The 18352-nt window shown below is 40.0% G+C and overlaps 1 protein-coding gene across 1 annotated transcript in view; it reads left to right on the top strand.

Moving 5' to 3' along the window:
- Nucleotides 1-6364: 6364 nt before the first annotated feature.
- sntb1 (syntrophin, basic 1) overlaps nucleotides 6365-18352 on the top strand; it is a 141472-nt gene continuing 129484 nt past the window's right edge. The window contains exon 1 of the mRNA XM_062063379.1: nucleotides 6365-7005. Coding sequence (XP_061919363.1) covers nucleotides 6507-7005 — 499 coding nt within the window. The 5' untranslated portion in view covers nucleotides 6365-6506. The remainder of the gene's footprint in view (nucleotides 7006-18352) is intronic.

Raw genomic sequence — 18352 nt, 5'->3', positions numbered from 1 at the left:
CCGAGGTGGTTTAAAATACAAATCCGTGATCCACAATAGAAAAAGGAGAAAGTGTGGAATCCAATGAGCCAGCTTGTACCTAAGTTACGGTCAGAGCGAAAAAAGATGTCTTGCACTGCATTCTAATCCTTCACTCTAACGTTCCTCATCCACGAATCTTTCATCCTCGCTCAAATGAATGGGGTAATCGTCGCTTTCTCGGTCCAAATCTCTCTCGCTCCATTGTAAACAATGGGGAATTGTGAGAAGTCCTTCCTTCGGTGACGTCACACTAATTGTGGTACAGGCAAGGCTTTTTTTTTTTTATCAGCGAGCAAAAGTTGCAACTTTATCGTTGATGTTCTCTACTAAATCCTTTCAGCAAAAATATGGCAATATCGCAAAATGATCAAGTATGACACAAAATGGATCTGCTATCCCCGTTTAAATAAAAAAAAATCATTTCAGTAGGGGGGGGGGGGGGGGTTTGGGGGAGGGGGTGCGTGGTGTGTAACCTCGAGGAACAGTCTTTTTTTGCCGTACCAGAATATGACGAAGCGTATGTAGCACTTGGCTTCACTGTAACCGCAGTGGGAAACGAGAAAAGACCGGTGTGTTTTTCCTTTAGTGTTAATAAGATTACAATGTTATGTAGAGGTATAGTTATAACAATTTTACAGACAAATTATACTATTTATAGTCACTGTGGAGAGTGGGGGGGTGAAAAATATATTCTTGTTAGGATATAAATATATATATAATTTATTATTATATATTATTATTATTAGCAGTCTGGTATAGACTTTTGCTGTCTTTAAGTTGATCTGGAGTAATAATTGTTTTTGCCGACAGGGAGTGGTCAAAATAATTCATGAAGTTAAGCTCATGACGCAGTAAATAGAATGATGTGGACGTGTTTGTGACTGGATATTTTCTGATTTTCTTCTTCCTTGGAGACTTTGTATGTGTCAGTAATATGCAACCATTATTATTTGATACTTGCTTATGTTGACAAATGTGGTGTTTCAGCCTGCAATATTGTTCACTTAAGGACACCTATTACGTATATCTAGCTCGTATGTTATTGTGTGCTTAGCTGTTGTGTAACTGTTAGCTCCTAGCCTAAAAAGGTTTACCTTATATAAATGCCATGACCTGACAAAAAATACAAGAAAAGACCAACCTAGTGTTGTCCAACTTTGCACAAGTCAACACGCTGCAGGCTTGCTTGTATCTGAGCTTATGTAGGACATTTTACATGCAAGTCGATATCCTCTTGAGACTTGTTTTTTGCTGATACCAGCTGGGCTTTTTACCCAACCGTTTCCACACATGGTGGAAAAATAAGTTTATTGCTGCTCTTTTGACTTGTTTTTGGTGCTATTGTCATACCAAAAAAAAACCAATAATAGAATTAAGACTTTGACTTTCAGGGACTATAGAAACAGGTCAAAAATCATTAGGGACCTACCTGAAATTTAAAGGGGTCCTTAAAAATTGGTTGAAGTCAAATGCTCCCATAGATGAACCTCTCCTTGGACTCTATTTTATAACTCTGATTATTTGTACCTGTGGTGTTATTGTTTGTCTATTGTGTCCATATAGTGTCTATGTTTGTGTTTTTCTACCTGCCTTAGGACAATGGATGCAATTTAGCTTTTGTGCTAATTCCAGCATATTTATGTTGAAGCTTTTTTTTTTGCTGACACATTGATTAATAGGTACTGTTCTAATTAGAAAAAGTAATTGAAAAATAATTTTGCGATGTGTAAAGAGTCGTACTGTACCTACAATGAAAGTTCACTAAGAGCATTTTCCAACATGTGTATGACAGTGACATAGTTTGGTTGCTTTGGGAAGATACACTGTTATCTTTAGGTGATGTTGCTAGTTCATTTTTTTAACCCTCATAATTGAACATGTTTTCAATCAATCATGTTGTTTTGCGTTGTGAAGTGCATGTAAATGTCAATGAAGGACAGGATGCTTCGTATAAAAACTCACCACAAACGTATTCCTAGCCTCTTCCTCTTCTGCCACTGATAAGAATATAATGGCAAATTTCCCCTTATATCTTCAGTTGCTGTTGTGGCAACTGATCGGAGTTAAGATAGCAATGTCTACTTATCTGTGTTTTTCTGATGTTAAAATTATTTTGCACAAAAAAAATATTGAACAATTTCTTTATCATGAATTTGTTTTAGTACAAAATGTGCATTAAATTAAATTAATCTCTTTAATTGTCTACACCAGGGGTCCCCAAAGTGGGGCCCGGGTGCTAAATTTGGCTCATTGAGTTTTTTGATTTGGCTTGCCAAAGGGTGGCTTCCCAAATGTAATACATATTCATACTGACAGGTGCCCCAATCCAATATTGATATCACATATCAGTTCAATACTAGCATAAAAAAACAAGTATAGATTAGATCGGCTTGCACCTAAACTTTCCAATATTAGTTTTACAACAAGCAGTCCTGCAGCATGTTTACTTGTGCAAAGCTGGACTGCAAGTTAACATCTAAATGTCCTCCAATAAACACACAAGGTTGGTCTTTTCATATATTTTAGTCGAGTCATTTACAAAAGATGAACATGGTAGGCTAAAGGCTACTAGGAGCTAGCAGCTACACAACAGCTAAGCACACAAGCGAGACAACTGTCCGTAATAAGTGTTTTTAATTGAACAGTTTAGCAGTCTAAAACAGCACATTTGTCAATATTAACAGTTATCACATAATTATAGTTGCATATTACTTACACATACAACCTCTCCAAGGCAGAAGCGTATTTAAAAGTATGCAGTAACAAACGTGTCCGCATCAATCAATGTACTGTTTTGAGCTTAACTTCATTAATTTGTGTGATAACTAGGTGTCGCCAAAAAACAATTACCACTGCACTTCAATTTAAAGACAGCATAAGTCCATTCCAGACAGTTAATAATACATAGGTTAGTGTTTTTCATACCAACCATTGTTCTCTGTTTGACTCATTTCAGTTGATCAAACATATTTTTAACATTCCACACTACAAAATAATTCAAGTATGTGTGATTCCTGCTGATATCAGATCAGATCAATATCGGCTAACTAGTTGCCACCGATCATTGTTGTTGGTACTAAATATAGGAACTTCTTGGCTATTTGTGTTTTACGCTCAAAATCGCGGCCCGTTGGCACATTTCCACTTTGGCCCTTGGAGGCAAAAAGTTTGGGCACCCGTGATGTACATTAATACATAACATTAATTGATTATCACCAATAAGTTAGTACTTTAAGTATAAGTAAGGATAAATTATGAAGCATTCAATTAAGTTAATTAACTTCAGATCAGTACGTATATTTGGTCTAAAAGTGTTCCTTTCGTTCACACAGGAAGTGCACTTAACATAAACATGGAACAGTCATGGTGTGAATGAAATATCAGTAAAAGACACAAATAACGCCATAAGTTTTGTTTCTTGCTACTCCTTTTAGAATAGATACACTATATTGCCAAAAGTATTTGGCCACCCATCCAAATGATCAGAATCAGGTGTCCTAATCACTTGGCCCAGCCACAGGTGTATAAAATCAAGCACTTAGGCAAGGAGATTGTTTCTACAAACATTTGTGAAAGAATGGGCCGCTCTCAGGAGCTCAGTGATTTCCAGCGTGGAACTGTCATAGGATGCCACCTGTGCAACGAATCCAGTCGTGAAATTTCCTCGCTCCTAAATAGTCCAAAGTCAACTGTCGGCTTTATTATAGGAAAATGGAAGAGTTTGGGAACAACAGCGACTCAGCCACCAAGTTGTATGGCCACGTAAACTGACAGAGAGGGGTCAGCGGATGCTGAAGCGCATAGTGCAAAGAGGTCGCTGACTTTCTGCGCAGTCAGTTGCTACAGAGCTCCAAACTTCATGTGACCTTCCAATTAGCCCACGTACAGTACGCAGAGAGCTTTATGGAATGGGTTTCCATGGCCGAGCAGTTGCATCTAAGCCATACATCACCAAGTCCAATGCAAAGCGTCGGATGCAGTGGTGTAAAGCACGTCGCCACTGGACTGTAGAGCAGTGGAGACGCTTTCTCTGCAGTGATGAATTGCGCTTTTCCATCTGATGGTCAGTCTGGGTTTGGAGGTTGCCAGGAGAACGGTACATTTTCGGACTGCATTGTGCCGAGTGTGAAATTTGGTGGAGGAGGAATTATGGTGTGGGGTTGTTTTTCAGGAGTTGGGCTTGGCCCCTTAGTTTCAGTGAAAGGAACTTTGAATGCTCCAGGATACAACTCCATGCTCCCAACCTTGTGGGAACAGTTTGGAGCGAGCCCCTTCCTCTTCCAACATGACTGTACACAAGTGCACAAAGCAAGGTCCATAGAGATATGGATGACAGAGTCTGGTGTGGATGAACTTGACTGGCCTGCACAGAGTCCTGACCTGAACCCGATAGAACAGCTTTGGGATGAATTAGAACGGAGACTGAGAGCCAGGCATTCTCGACCAACATCAGTGTGTGACCTCACCAATGCGCTTTCGGAAGAATGGACGGAAATTCCTATAAACACACTGTGCAACCTTATGGACAGCCTTCCCATATTGAACCCTATGGGTTAGGAATGGGATGGCACTTCAAGTTAAAAAGTTAAAGTTAAAGTACCAATGATTGTCACACACACACTAGGTGTGGCGAAATTATTCTCTGCATTTGACCCATCACCCTTGATCACCCCCTGGGAGGTGTGGGGAGCAGTGCGCAGCAGCGGTGGCTGCGCCCGGGAATCATGTTTGGTGATTTAACCCCCAATTCCAACCTTTGATGCTGAGTGCCAAGCAGGGAGGTAATGGGTCTCATTTTTATAGTCTTTGGTATGACTCGGCGGGGTTTGAACTCACAACCTACCAATCTCAGGGCGGACACTCTAGTCCAGTGGTTCTCAAATGGGGGTACACGTACCCCTGGGGGTACTTGAAGGTATGCCAAGGGGTACGTGAGATTTTTTTTAAACGTCTGTTAAAAAGAACTGTGAAAAGAAATGCAACAATGCAATATTCAGTGTTGACAGCTAGATTTTTTGTGGACATGTTCCATAAATATTGATGTTAAAGATTTCTTTTTTTGTGAAGAAATGTTTAGAATTAAGTTCATGAATCCAGATGGATCTCTATTACAATCCCCAAAGAGGTCACTTTAAGTTGATGATTACTTCTATGTGTAGAAATCTGTATTTATAATTGAATCACTTGTTTATTTTTCAACAAGTTTTTAGTTATTTTTATATATTTTTTTCCAAATAGTTAAAGAAAGACCACAACAAATGAGCAATATTTTGCACTGTTATACAATTTAATAAATCAGAAACTGATGACATAGTGCTGTATTTTACTTCTTTATCTCTTTTTTTCAACCAAAAATGCTTTGCTCTGATTAGGGTGTACTTTAATTAAAAAAATGTTCGCAGGGGGTACATCACTGAAAAAAGGTTGAGAACCACTGCTCTAGTCTAACCACTAGGCCACTGAGTAGTTTATATGTGAGTCAAGGCAGGTGGCCAAATACTTTTGGCAATATAGTGTATGTTGAATTGTACACATAAGCATGTGATGTTTTTTAAAAAAAAAAAAGTTAAACAAGTTAGAAACATATACATTATAATCACACACAATTTGATTTAAAAAGTATTAGTATATAAGTTTTACATTAACCAAAAAGTGTGAAAATATATTTTGTACTGGAGAACTTAAGGACCCAATATAGATTTTGGTGCCCAGTGCAGGATTGACCTATTCAAATTGCACTGTGGTGCGTTTGTCGTGGGAAAAATGAAATGTTTCACGTTCACCACCAGGTGTCATGGCAGCATCACTCAGCATTAACATTTGGAGTATGAGTTGTCTATGTTATAGAGAGCAACAATATGAGTACATCTATGACAGGGTAGGAATATTTAGGACAATAATACAACTATTATTAACAACATGGTAGTGGGTGAAGAGTTATGTGTCAAATGCATGAAAACACAATTAATGAGGTGACCTCAAACCCGAACAGGCGCATTCCTACCGATCCATGTACGCGCACAGTGGACACAGTGGACTTACCGTATGTCCTATTATTAAAAGCAAACATTATGCATTATGTGTGCATTAGTGTTCATTAACTCCTATTATTAAACCAAACATTATGCATTATGTGTGCATTAGTGTTCATTAAACCCCTATTATTGAAGCAAACATTATGCATTATGTGTGCATCGCGCAGGACTCGTGTGCCCGCTGGTTTGATCCAGCAAACTCCACCCAACACACACACACACACACACACACACACACACACACACACACACACACACACACACACACACACACACACACACACACACACACACACACACACACACACGCACACACACGCACACACACGCACACACACACACACACACACACACGACCTGAGAACCTGTAGCAGCGTGGTCGGCTGCGTGGAGAGAAAAGTTGCGTGGGTCAAAGTCCATCAGTGGACTATTTGAAGACATGCAGCAAACATGGCCGCGGTAGCTGCGAGGGAACTTCCGTCCGAAAGTGACTTTCTGGAGGTTCTGGTGCGGGATCGCTGGCACAAAGTTTGGGCGCACTTGAACGAGGAGGCGCTGACGTTAAGCTGCGACGGGAACGACACCAATGGCGTCACCGTCAACGGATCCTACCTCGACAACAACAACTCCAACAACGGTCCGACAAGTGCGTGTGCCGTACACCTGGACCAGCAGGAGCCGGTACCGGAGACCATCGCGAACAGGAAGCGCTACGTCAAGGTGACCAAGCAGGACGTCGGCGGACTGGGGATCAGTATCAAAGGAGGCAGGGAGAACAAGATGCCGATACTGATCAGTAAGATCTTCAAAGGGCTGGCCGCCGACCAGACCCAGGCGCTGTACGTCGGAGACGCCATCCTGTCCGTCGGCGGTGTCAACCTGAGGGACGCGACCCACGACGAGGCAGTGCAGGCGCTCAAACGGGCCGGGAAAGACGTGACTCTGGAAGGTAGGAATGATGATGACACGCATGGTGAAGGGTAATGGCTGTTATTATCTGCAGTAGGTGGATGGATGGATGGATCGATGTGCATACAGAGCTATTCAACTCCAAATGAATGACACCATACCAGCCCGCCAGTTCAGTTCAAAACTTGGGAGACAAACATTTTTGCAGCACATTCCTAAAAACACTAGAGCAGTGGTCCCCAACCACCGGTCCAGGGACCAGTACCGGTCCGCGACGCATTTGAAACACACAGAAACATTAATTGATATCTAAACTACCGCATTTTCTTCAAATTAACTTTCGCATGTCCCACTAAACCAGGGGTGCTCACACTTTTTCTGCAGGCGAGCTACTTTTCAATTGATCAAGTCGCGGGGATCTACCTCATTCATATTATATTTACTTATTTATGAAAGATATGTTTTTGTTAACAAGTTAAAGGTGTTTAATGACAATACAAGCATGTTTAACACATATAGTTAATATTGTTAATAAATTAAAGGTGTTTAATGATAATGCAAGCATGTTTAACACATATAGTTCATATTGTTAATAAATTAAAGGTGTTTAAAGATAATACAAGCATGTTTAACACATACAGTTAATATTGTTAACAAGTTAAATGTGTTTAAAGATAATGCAAGCATGTTTAACACATATAGTTAATATTGTTAACAAGTTAAAGGTGTTTAAAGATAATACAAGCATGTTTAACACATATAGTTAATATTGTTAACAAGTTAAAGGTGTTTAAAGATAATACAAGCATGTTTAACACATATAGATTCCTTTTTTTCATGAAGACAAGAATATAAGTTGGTGTATTACCTGATTCTGATGACTTGCATTGATAGGAATCAGACAGTGGTGCTGATAACGTCCGCATTTTCAAATGGAGGAGAAAAAAAGTCCTCCTTTCTGTCCAATACCACATGAAAGTGGTTGGTTTTTGGCATCTTATTTGTCCAGCTTCCGTACTCCTTTGTATACACTTTACAAGAAATACATTGGCGGCAAACTCCGTAGCTTGCTAGCTTGTGCACGCCAGCTTTCTGAGACTCTTATTTTGTTAGTGCAGGCAGGATGAAGCAGCGCTTTTATTGTGCAACTGTGCAGTCGGTCTTTGGAGTTTTGACGACAGGTACGGCGCCAGAGTCTGTTGAAATAAAAAGTGTTTCTCGCCTTCCTGTCGGTAATTTTTTCTTAATAATGAGCTGGCAGCAGCCAGCATCATCTCAGAAGACCCTCGGGTGCCGTGAATGTCAATCAAGTGACATCATAGTGAAGATTTATGATCGCTCATTTTTAGGACTATTTTTTTGATGCCTGGCTGGCGATCGACTGACACACCCTCCGTGATCGACCGGTAACCGGTAGCTCGCGATCGACGTAATGAGCACCCCCTGCACTAAACACACCAATATGCTTGTTAATAATAGATGTATATTAGGGATGTCTGATAATAGCTTTTTTGCCGATATCCGATATTCCGATATTGTCCAACTCTTAATTACCGATACCGATATCAACCGATACCGATATATACAGTCGTGGAATTAACACATTATTATGCTTAATTTGGACAACCAGGTATGGTGAAGATAAGGTCCTTTTTAAAAAAAATAATGAAATTAAATAAGATAAATAAATTAAAAACATTTTCTTGAATAAAAAAAGAAAGTAAAACAATATAAAAACAGTTACATAGAAACTAGTAATTAATGAAAATGAGTAAAATTAACTGTTAAAGGTTAGTACTATTAGTGGACCAGCAGCACGCACAATCATGTGTGCTTACGGACTGTATCCCTTGCAGACTGTATTGATATATATTGATATATAATGTAGGAACCAGAATATTAATAACAGAAAGAAACAACCCTTTTGTGTGAATGAGTGTGAATGAGTGTAAATGGGGGAGGGAGGTTTTTTGGGTTGGTGCACTAATTGTAAGTGTATCTTGTGTTTTTTATGTTGATTTAATAAAAAATAAATACAAAAAACGATACTGATAATAAAAAAAACGATACAGATAATTTCCGATATTACATTTTAAAGCATTTATCAGGCCGATATTATCGGACATCTCTAATGTATATTACAACTCCTTTGTTATAATACATGGGACAATGCACATTAATGGACATACACAATATTAATGTACCAGATTGTAGCCAAAGACACATTTTTTTTTGCTGTTTTTATCTGTCATAAGTATAAAAGCCGGTCCGTGAAAATAATGCATAAATTAAACCGGTCCCTGGTGGAAAAAAGGTTGGGGAACCTTGGACTAGAGTACTCTTTTTGTATAGAGTAGTGCTTCTGACTTACTTTTTTGTCATGCCTCCCTGTGGACATTTTGTATGTGTCCCCCTAAATTTAGATACGATTGAGAACCTGATAATATTTATTTATTCATAAATGTTTTCATACAAACGTATACTTGGCCATATTTCCTGCTTGAGCCTGTTGATTAATTCAAACAGTGCTTCCACCAAGCTGTGTGCATCATTCAAGAATGTAAAAAGACACTAATACTAAGGCCCCTTCTACACTAAGCGGCTAAGGTTATCCAGTGTAAATCCCACCTAACCTCATCCTTGTCCACACACACACAATGGTTGTTTAAGAACCCCTCCCCCCGTCCGTCCGCGACCTAATACGCATGCACGGAAAATGCGCACGTCATAGTCACCTCCAGTGTTGCTTTGTGTGCAAGTTCTTAAATTTAACTTATCTGAACAATATCCAGTGTTGTGGTATTTCAATTAACTGGAATCCAGTGTGCTGTGGGGCCCTATTGTAGTGAATCACAACTGAGCCATCATGAAGTAATCAAATCTTTAATGGACACGTGAAAGTAAACAATGTGATAAAGAACATTTTACAACAATTAATCTAGGGATCTAGATATCTGGTCAGGACACTCCTCACTCTTTTGCCTTCACCTTCATTGTCCATTCGTTTTTGATGACTTTATATACTCTGGACCTAGACGTTGAGTCCGCGACATACATGGCGGACAATAACTGATACAGTCTGCTTTGCCAGTCCAAATGCATTCGATGTATTCCGTAGTCTTCCCTCGTTGGCCAGGTAATACAAAGCACCCACTACCTTTTTTATCACATCCACGGGAGCCTGTATTCTCGTTGACTCTCCTTCAACTAATGGACAAAGTTTTTCGGTAAGTAGAATCACAGCTGACCTCGACATTCGAAAGTTCTCTTGCCGTCTGAGATGTGTTGTATCCGAAATAGCTCCAATCGCGTGTTTCCTTCACTTAAGGTATTCATGTGTGATTTCCACAAGCGTCTGTACATTTAGAAGAATGAGAAATACGGCATGTCTGGATGACTCGCCTCCATCTTTCCAGTGGTTAGCTCAGGTTGTTATGAAGCTGGATGTGGCGCGTTCTTTCTGACGTCACTTCCTGTGTGGGGCGCTGTCTTTCTGACTTCACTTCCTCCCAGAACTCAGTTTATAAACAATCAATGAGTCCATACAAAGCTAAGAGCCGGAGATTCAAGAAATACAGGGCGCACTTACCTGTGTAAAAAATTATCCAAGGAGGGTTATCTTAGACGATGGTTTAGTGAGGCTGACACAATGCTTAGGCTAAATAATTATTTGTTTAAAGAGTTATCCGGTTTAGTGTAGACATAACCTAAGTCCCTTGCCTCTTAGGCTCCCCCTGTCCCCTTACCGCAACCCCCTCAGGGGGGCCTGCCCCACTATTTGAGAAGCACTGGTATAGAGGAACTTGGACAACTGTAAACACATCGGCAGAGCCTATAGCCTTGACATTTTAAGCTTGCTAGCAAACAGGGGCTATGTTTACACTGCAGTTCAAAGTGGGCCAAATGTTTTAGATCAGATTTTTTTAATTTGACCGTTTACGGTGCAAGAAAAATTTGATTTTTATCAGACTCCAGTGTAAACGCGCACAGGCCCAAAAGTGGCCCCAAAGTGGCCTCGACGTCACTTGCATGATGTGGCCTGAATATGATAGCAAACGATCAGGTTTGAAGCACTTTGGAGCGTTTAAACTTGCCAATCTGTGTCACTTGACGGCAAAAAAATCTGATTTGTGTAAACGGGGCCATAGAACATTGGGGTCCAAACTAGTGATTTACATAACTAAGGCGTTCCTCAAGGCATTTGTTCAAACTTCTTTATTTATACTAGTGGTGTTCTTCAAGGTTCCATTTGAGGTCCTCTCTTTTTTATCATTTGGGCTATTCAACTGGTGGCCTGCGAGTTCAGTTCAAACAACTTGTGAGAGAGTCACATTTTTGCAGCCGATTCTTAAAAACACTAGAGTGCTTTCATAGAGACAATATTTGACTATCCTTTTTTTGCAGAACATTTACAGTATATAAACAGCAGAGTGCTTCTGTAACTGACATAAAAAAAACCACCTAAAATAAAATGTCTACCGTAGAGAATGCTGGTTCCCTGGAATATACAAAATAAGACTAATAATTGTAGTCCTTAACTTTTTGGAAATGTGGGCAAACCGAAGCAATTTAGTTGAATATCCCTGGCATACAATAACATACCCACATTCATTAAATAGCATGAAATATGTATTCGACTTGTGTTTGGTCTTTTGAAGTTCAATAAATACTTTCATGTCCATATTAGTGTACATCTACTATACTAGTATTTAGGAGCGTTCAGTGCAGGGCTATTAAACTACAGTAGTAGCCCGTTTTTCGTACGCCCCACTTTTTGGATAATTTTCAACTGAAATTTTTGCGAAAAGTTTTCCCTGGTTTTTCGTACACCATTTTGGTTATTTTACAACAAAACATTGTGCGTAGCTAACTAGTCCGTTTGTCCGCGTATCATTCCACGTAATTGTGTTCCCAAAACAAAGCATCTCACATGTTGATGATTCAGTCTCTGTGTACTGCTGCAACATAAACGGCTATTGTGCCAAATAAAGCTGTGAGTGCCATCACTTCTATAAGTGAGAAACACTATTGAAATGAGTAAAGTACAAATGTACATTTGAACCTCGATTTACAAACCTAATTGGTTCTTGAACAGGGTTTGTAAATAGAAAAGTTTGTATTTTGAAGCACATTTATTCATAAGAAAACATTTGAACATGAATATTGGTTTCCAGCCATGACAAAAGTCCTTATATTAGTAAACGCTCGTACATTTTTAACACATTAATTGTAAAAGTGAAATAACATTTGAGCTGTCGAGCGGACACGGCAGCGTAGAGCAAATTAAAATGATTGTAATTTGATTACATTTTATTAAAACAGTTTTGTTGTTAAGGGTGCTATATAAATAAAGGGGATTGGATTGAACCATACCTGTCCACATCTGCATTTGAAAATAAGAACAATGTCTCAGAAATTTGGGGAGAATCAGTGAAACACATGAAGGGTTATTTCAAGTGTTGTTGAGCGGACCAGAGGCTGTGCTACCTGGGCAGTACCAGGAAGGATATTATCTGTATTTCTTTTGTCATGACAATGGAAACGGAAAATACGGGAGTTTCTTGGGGAAAATAGGAGGGTTGACATGTATGAGCGCAACATAAATGCTCAGATATAATTTTCATGTTAATGCCAAATGTTTGCAGGCTGCTTAATAGGACTCAATCATAACTGTTCCATAATCAGATTGTCTTATATGGATCACACTAACTGGGCTCTTTGACTTACGGACAACCTAAATTTCAGTGTGTGTGTGTGTGTGTGTGTGTGTGTGTGTGTGTGTGTGTGTGTGTGTGTGTGTGTGTGTGTGTGTGTGTGTGTGTTGTCTAAGATCCCCTATGACAGTCATCCCCAACCTTTTTTTGGGGGGCGGGGGGTGGTATGGTATTTTTTTATATTTTTTATTTTATTTTTTGTCATAAAAAAATACAATCATGCGTGCCTACGGACTGTATCTCTGCAGACTGTATTGATCTATATTGATACATAATGTAGGAACCAGAAATATTAATAACAGAAAGAAACAACCCTTTTGTGCGAATGAGTGTGAATGGGGGAGGAATGTTTTTTTTGGGTTGGTGCACTAATTGTAAGTGTATCTTGTGTTTATTATCCATCCATTTTCTACCGCTTATTCCCTTCGGGGTCGCGGGGGGCGCTGGAGCCTATCTCAGCTACAATCGGGCGGAAGGCGGGGTACACCCTGGACAAGTCGCCACCTCATCACAGGGCCTGTGTTTATTATGTTGATTTAATTAAAAAAATTAAAAAACTTTTTTTTTTTTAATTTTTAATTTTATTTCTTGTGCGGCCCGGTTCCAATCGATCCACGGACCGGTACCGGGCCGCGGCCCGGTGGTTGGGGACCACTGCCCTATGACGTCCATAGTAAAGTGCTGCATGTTTAAAATCCCACCTGTGGATTCTTATGCAAATCCAATACGTTTCTCAATCCCCGGGATGCAAAGTGCTTCAGAAATTCTATCTACCACTTGATTGTCATCACGTTGCTTTTCAGGTAACCTATAAATCACACCCTGATTAGATGAATAGAATAAAAGCAGAAGGATTCTGTGCCCTGAGGCTCGTGAATGAATTCCTCTCATCTATGCAATTTATTTTCTGTGGTTTGAATTGAGCTGATTAATAGCAAGAGCCAGGACACGGAAATTGGTATTTGTATTAAGCCGCAGTGCATTTTTTTAAAGCGTTTTTTCTCATGTGTTTTTGTTGTACCAATTTTTATTTACAGTTCTGGCTTTGCATTGTGTGCTATTGTGGTGTATGTTATGTTAAACTGATTCACCTACAACTTGTCTTTTAGTTACAACGGTGACCCTTAAGTAGGCTGGGGGATAAAACTATATTGATATATATTGCAAAATGAGATTTTTTCGACAGTAATATGAGACCATTTCGATAGTATCTCAGGGTTTCCGCAGGGCATTAAAGGCCTACTGAAATGCAATGTTTTTATTTAAACGGGGATAGCAGATCCATTCTGTGTCATACTTGATCATTTCGCAATATTGCCATATTTTTGCTGAAAGGATTTAGTAGAGAACAACGACGATAAAGTTTGCAACTTTTGGTCGCTGATAAAAAAAAAGCCTTGACCCTACCGGAAGTAGCGTGACGTCACAAGCTGGAGGGCTGCTCACATTTCCCTATTGTTTACAATGCAGCGAGAGAGATTCGGACCGAGAAAGCGACGATTACCCCATTAATTTGAGCGAGGATGAAAGATTTGTGGATGAGGAACGTAAGAGTGATGGACTACAGTGCAGTGCAGGACGTATCTTTTTTCGCTCTGACCGTAACTTAGGTACAAGGGTTCATTGGATTCCACACTTTTTCCTTTTTCTATTGTGGATCACGGGTTTGTATTTTAAACCACCTCGGATACTATATCCTCTTGAAAATGAGAGTCGAGAACGCGAAATGGACATTCACAGTGACTTTTATCTCCACGACAATACATCGGCGAAACACTTAAGCTACGGAGCTAACGTGATAGTATCGGGCTCAAATGCAGATAGAAACAAAATAAATAAACCCCTGACTGGAAGGATAGACAGAAAATCAACAATACTATTAAACCCTGGACATGTAAATACACGGTTAATGCTTTCCAGCTTGGCGAAGCCTAGCAATGCGGTTGCTAACGACGCCATTGAAGCTAACTTAGCAACGGGACCTCACAGAGCTATGATAAAAACATTAGCGCTCCACCTACGCCAGCCAGCCCTCATCTGCTCATCAACACCCATGCTCACCTGCGTTCCAGCGATCAACGGAAGGACGAAGGACTTCACCCGATCATCCGTGCAGTCGGCGGCTATTGTCGGCTAGCGCGTCTGCTATCCAAGTCAAAGTCCTCCTGGTTGTGTTGCTACAGCCAGCCGCTAATACACCGATCCCACCTACAACTTTCTTCTTTGCAGTCTTCATTGTTCATTAAACAAATTGCAAAAGATTCACCAACACAGATGTCCAGAATACTGTGGAATTTTAAGATGAAAACAGAGCTATTTTGTATTAGATTCAATGGTGTACTAATACTTCCGTTTAGCTAGTGATGTCACACGCTTACGTCATCATACATAGACATTTTCAACCGGAAGTTTAGCGGGAAATTTTAAATTGCACTTTATAAGTTAACCCGGCCGTATTGGCATGTATTGCAATGTTAAGATTTCATCATTGATATATAAACTATCAGACTGTGTGGTCGGTAGTAGTGGGTTTCAGTAAGTCTTTAAAGAGCTGTGACAAAAATGACATTTGTAAAATAATATGGGCAGAGTGTGTAGTGTGGAAAGTGTGGAATCCAATGAGCCCTTTTAACTAAGTTACGGTCACAGCGAAAAAAGATACGTCCTGCACTGCACTCTAGTCCTTCACTCTCACGTTCCTCATCCACGAAGCTTTCATCCTCGCTCAAATTAATGGGGTAATCGTCGCTTTCTCGGTCCGAATCGCTCTCGCTGCTGGTGTAAACTATGTGCAAATGTGAGGAGCCTTTCAACCTGCGACGTCACGCTACTTCCGGTACAGGCAAGGCTTTTTTTATCAGCGACCAAAAGTTGCAAACTTTATCGTCGATGTTCTCTACTAAATCCTTCCAGCAAAAATATGGCAATATCGCGAAATGATCAAGTATGACACATAGAATGGATCTGCTATCTCCGTTTAAATAAAAAAAATTCATTTCAGTAGGTCTTTAACACTTGATGCATATAATCACACCAGTATGATGATTCTATGTGTCTACATTAAAACATTTTTGTTCATACTGCATTAATACATGCTAATTTTAAACTTTCATGCAGAGAGGAAAATCACATCTAAGTCAATTTACCAAAACTTTATTTACTAAACAGTGGCACAAACATTCATGTCATTTCAAAACAGAAAGTGCAAGATTGTCAGAGACATTTTAAAAACAAGAGTTTTATCTCCTTCTGTTGTTGACTATTTTTTTCATACGGTGTTGATGTGGAAATGGAAGACGCCAGGCTCAATTGGGTCAGTGCAGCATGGCCTCGGCATTTTGTTGGGTGTGGCACCGGCCGAGATGATGACATGCGGAGTTTCAAGTACTTTTCATTCTCTAGCGGGTGACTTTTCAAATAATGCTACAAATTAGCAGTGCTGCTACTTTTTGTAGCAATGCTTTTGCCGCATACTTGACATATTACTGAAAAGTGGGCTCACTGCGTTCAGTTAATTCTACTGTCAAATAAACGTGCTCAGGTGCTTAGAGCGACAGACAAAGAAACACGAGGCTCTATACATTTAATTGACGAACAGGTCTGTCACTCATATGTTGGTGACGGTGGGGAAACAAACAACAACTCTGCCTCTAGCGGTTACATATTCGCACTAATTAAAACCTCAATGTTAATTCGATGTCGATTAATTGTGCAGCCCTAGTTCTGACAAGTAAGCAGAGGAGAAATACTGTTGGCGATCAGCACTCTAAGGAGAGAAAGCATGGGGGGGTTACCGTCTGAGCACCGCAGAGCAGCTGAGCAGACAGGAGCACTGGTAATTACTACTAGCTTACTCTCCACTTATCACTATACATGTTTTTATACTAAATACTGGTATCATATGTGTATATACTGTATCTGCTGATGTGTTTATTTTGTAGTTTAAAAAAAAAAAAGGATACATATCGGCCAATATACCAAATATAATAATGCCGATATTCGGTCAGTGTTTGTGTATGTGCACGGACGCCATGTCTATGTGCATGTACCAGGCAGCCGTGATTGATGCTTTATCTTCCACCCGTGTGCACGTAAGGTACACAATACCAATAACTTTCATAATAATGGCATGCGTATAGACTTAAAGGCCTACTGAAATGAATTTTTTTTAATTTAAACTGGAATAGCAGATCCATTCTATGTGTCATACTTGATCATTTCGCGATATTGCCATATTTTTGCTGAAAGGATTTAGTAGAGAACATCGACGATAAAGTTCGCAACTTTTGGTCACTGATAAAAAAGCCTTGCCTGTACCGGAAGTAGCGTGACGTCGCAGGTTGAAAGGCTCCTCACATTTCCCCATTGTTTACACCAGCAGCGAGAGCGATTCGGACAGAGAAAGCGACGATTACCCCATTAATTTGAGCGAGGATGAAAGATTCGTGGATGAGGAACGTGAGAGTGAAGGACTAGAGTGCAGTGCAGGACGTATCTTTTTTCGCTCTGACCGTAACTTAGGTACAAGGGCTCATTGGATTCCACACTTTCTCCTTTTTCTATTGTGGATCACGGATTTGTATTTTAAACCACCTCGGATACTATATCCTCTTGAAAATGAGAGTCGAGAACGCAAAATGGACATTCACAGTGACTTTTATCTCCACGACAATACATCGGCGAAGCACTTTAGCTTTAGCTTTAGCTACGGAGCTAACGTGATAGCATCGGGCTTAACTGCAGATAGAAACAAAAGAAATAAACCCCTGACTGGAAAGATAGACAGAAAATCAACAATACTATTAAACCATGGACCTGTAACTACACGGTTAATGCTTTCCAGCCAAGCGAAGCTTAACAATGCTGTTGCTAACGACGCCATTGAAGCTAACTTAGCTACGTGATCTCACAGAGCTATGCTAAAAACATTAGCTATCCACCCACGCCAGCCCTCATCTGCTCATCAACACCCGTGCTCACCTGCGTTCCAGCGATCGACGGCGCGACGAAGGACTTCACCCGATCATCGATGCGGTCGGCGGCTAGCGTCGGATAGCGCGTCTGCTATCCAAGTCAAAGTCCTCCTGGTTGTGTTGCTGCAGCCAGCCGCTAATACACCAATCCCACCTACAGCTTTCTTCTTTGCTGTCTTCAATGTTCATTAAACAAATTGCAAAAGATTCACCAACACAGATCTCCAGAATACTGTGGAATTTTGCGATGAAAACAGAGCTTTTTGTCTTAGATACAATGGTGTCCGAATACTTCCGTTTGAACGATTGACGTCACGCGCATACGTCATCATACATAGACGTTTTCAACCGGAAGTTTCGCGGGAAATTAAAAATTGCACTTTATAAGTTAACCCGGCCGTATTGGCATGTGTTGCAATGTTAAGATTTCATCATTGATATATAAACTATCAGACTGCGTGGTCGGTAGTAGTGGGTTTCAGTAAGCCTTTAAAGAGCTGTGATAAAAATGACATTTGTAAAATAATATGGGCAGAGTGTGTAGTGTTCTTCAGTACATCTTTCATGTTCAACCCCTGACAAAAGATACATATTTCAACCTAAAATAACCTTCAGATGTCTTTACATCTCACTTTTTAGCAATGTAACATTTAAACACGACGAAAATAGGGATTTCATTTATATCGTGATACATATTGAT

Source organism: Entelurus aequoreus, linkage group LG11 (genome assembly GCF_033978785.1).
Source record: "Entelurus aequoreus isolate RoL-2023_Sb linkage group LG11, RoL_Eaeq_v1.1, whole genome shotgun sequence".
Lineage (NCBI taxonomy): Eukaryota > Metazoa > Chordata > Actinopteri > Syngnathiformes > Syngnathidae > Entelurus > Entelurus aequoreus.
Note: the sequence above shows the minus strand (reverse complement) of the source record. Positions and strands in the feature narration are given on the sequence as shown.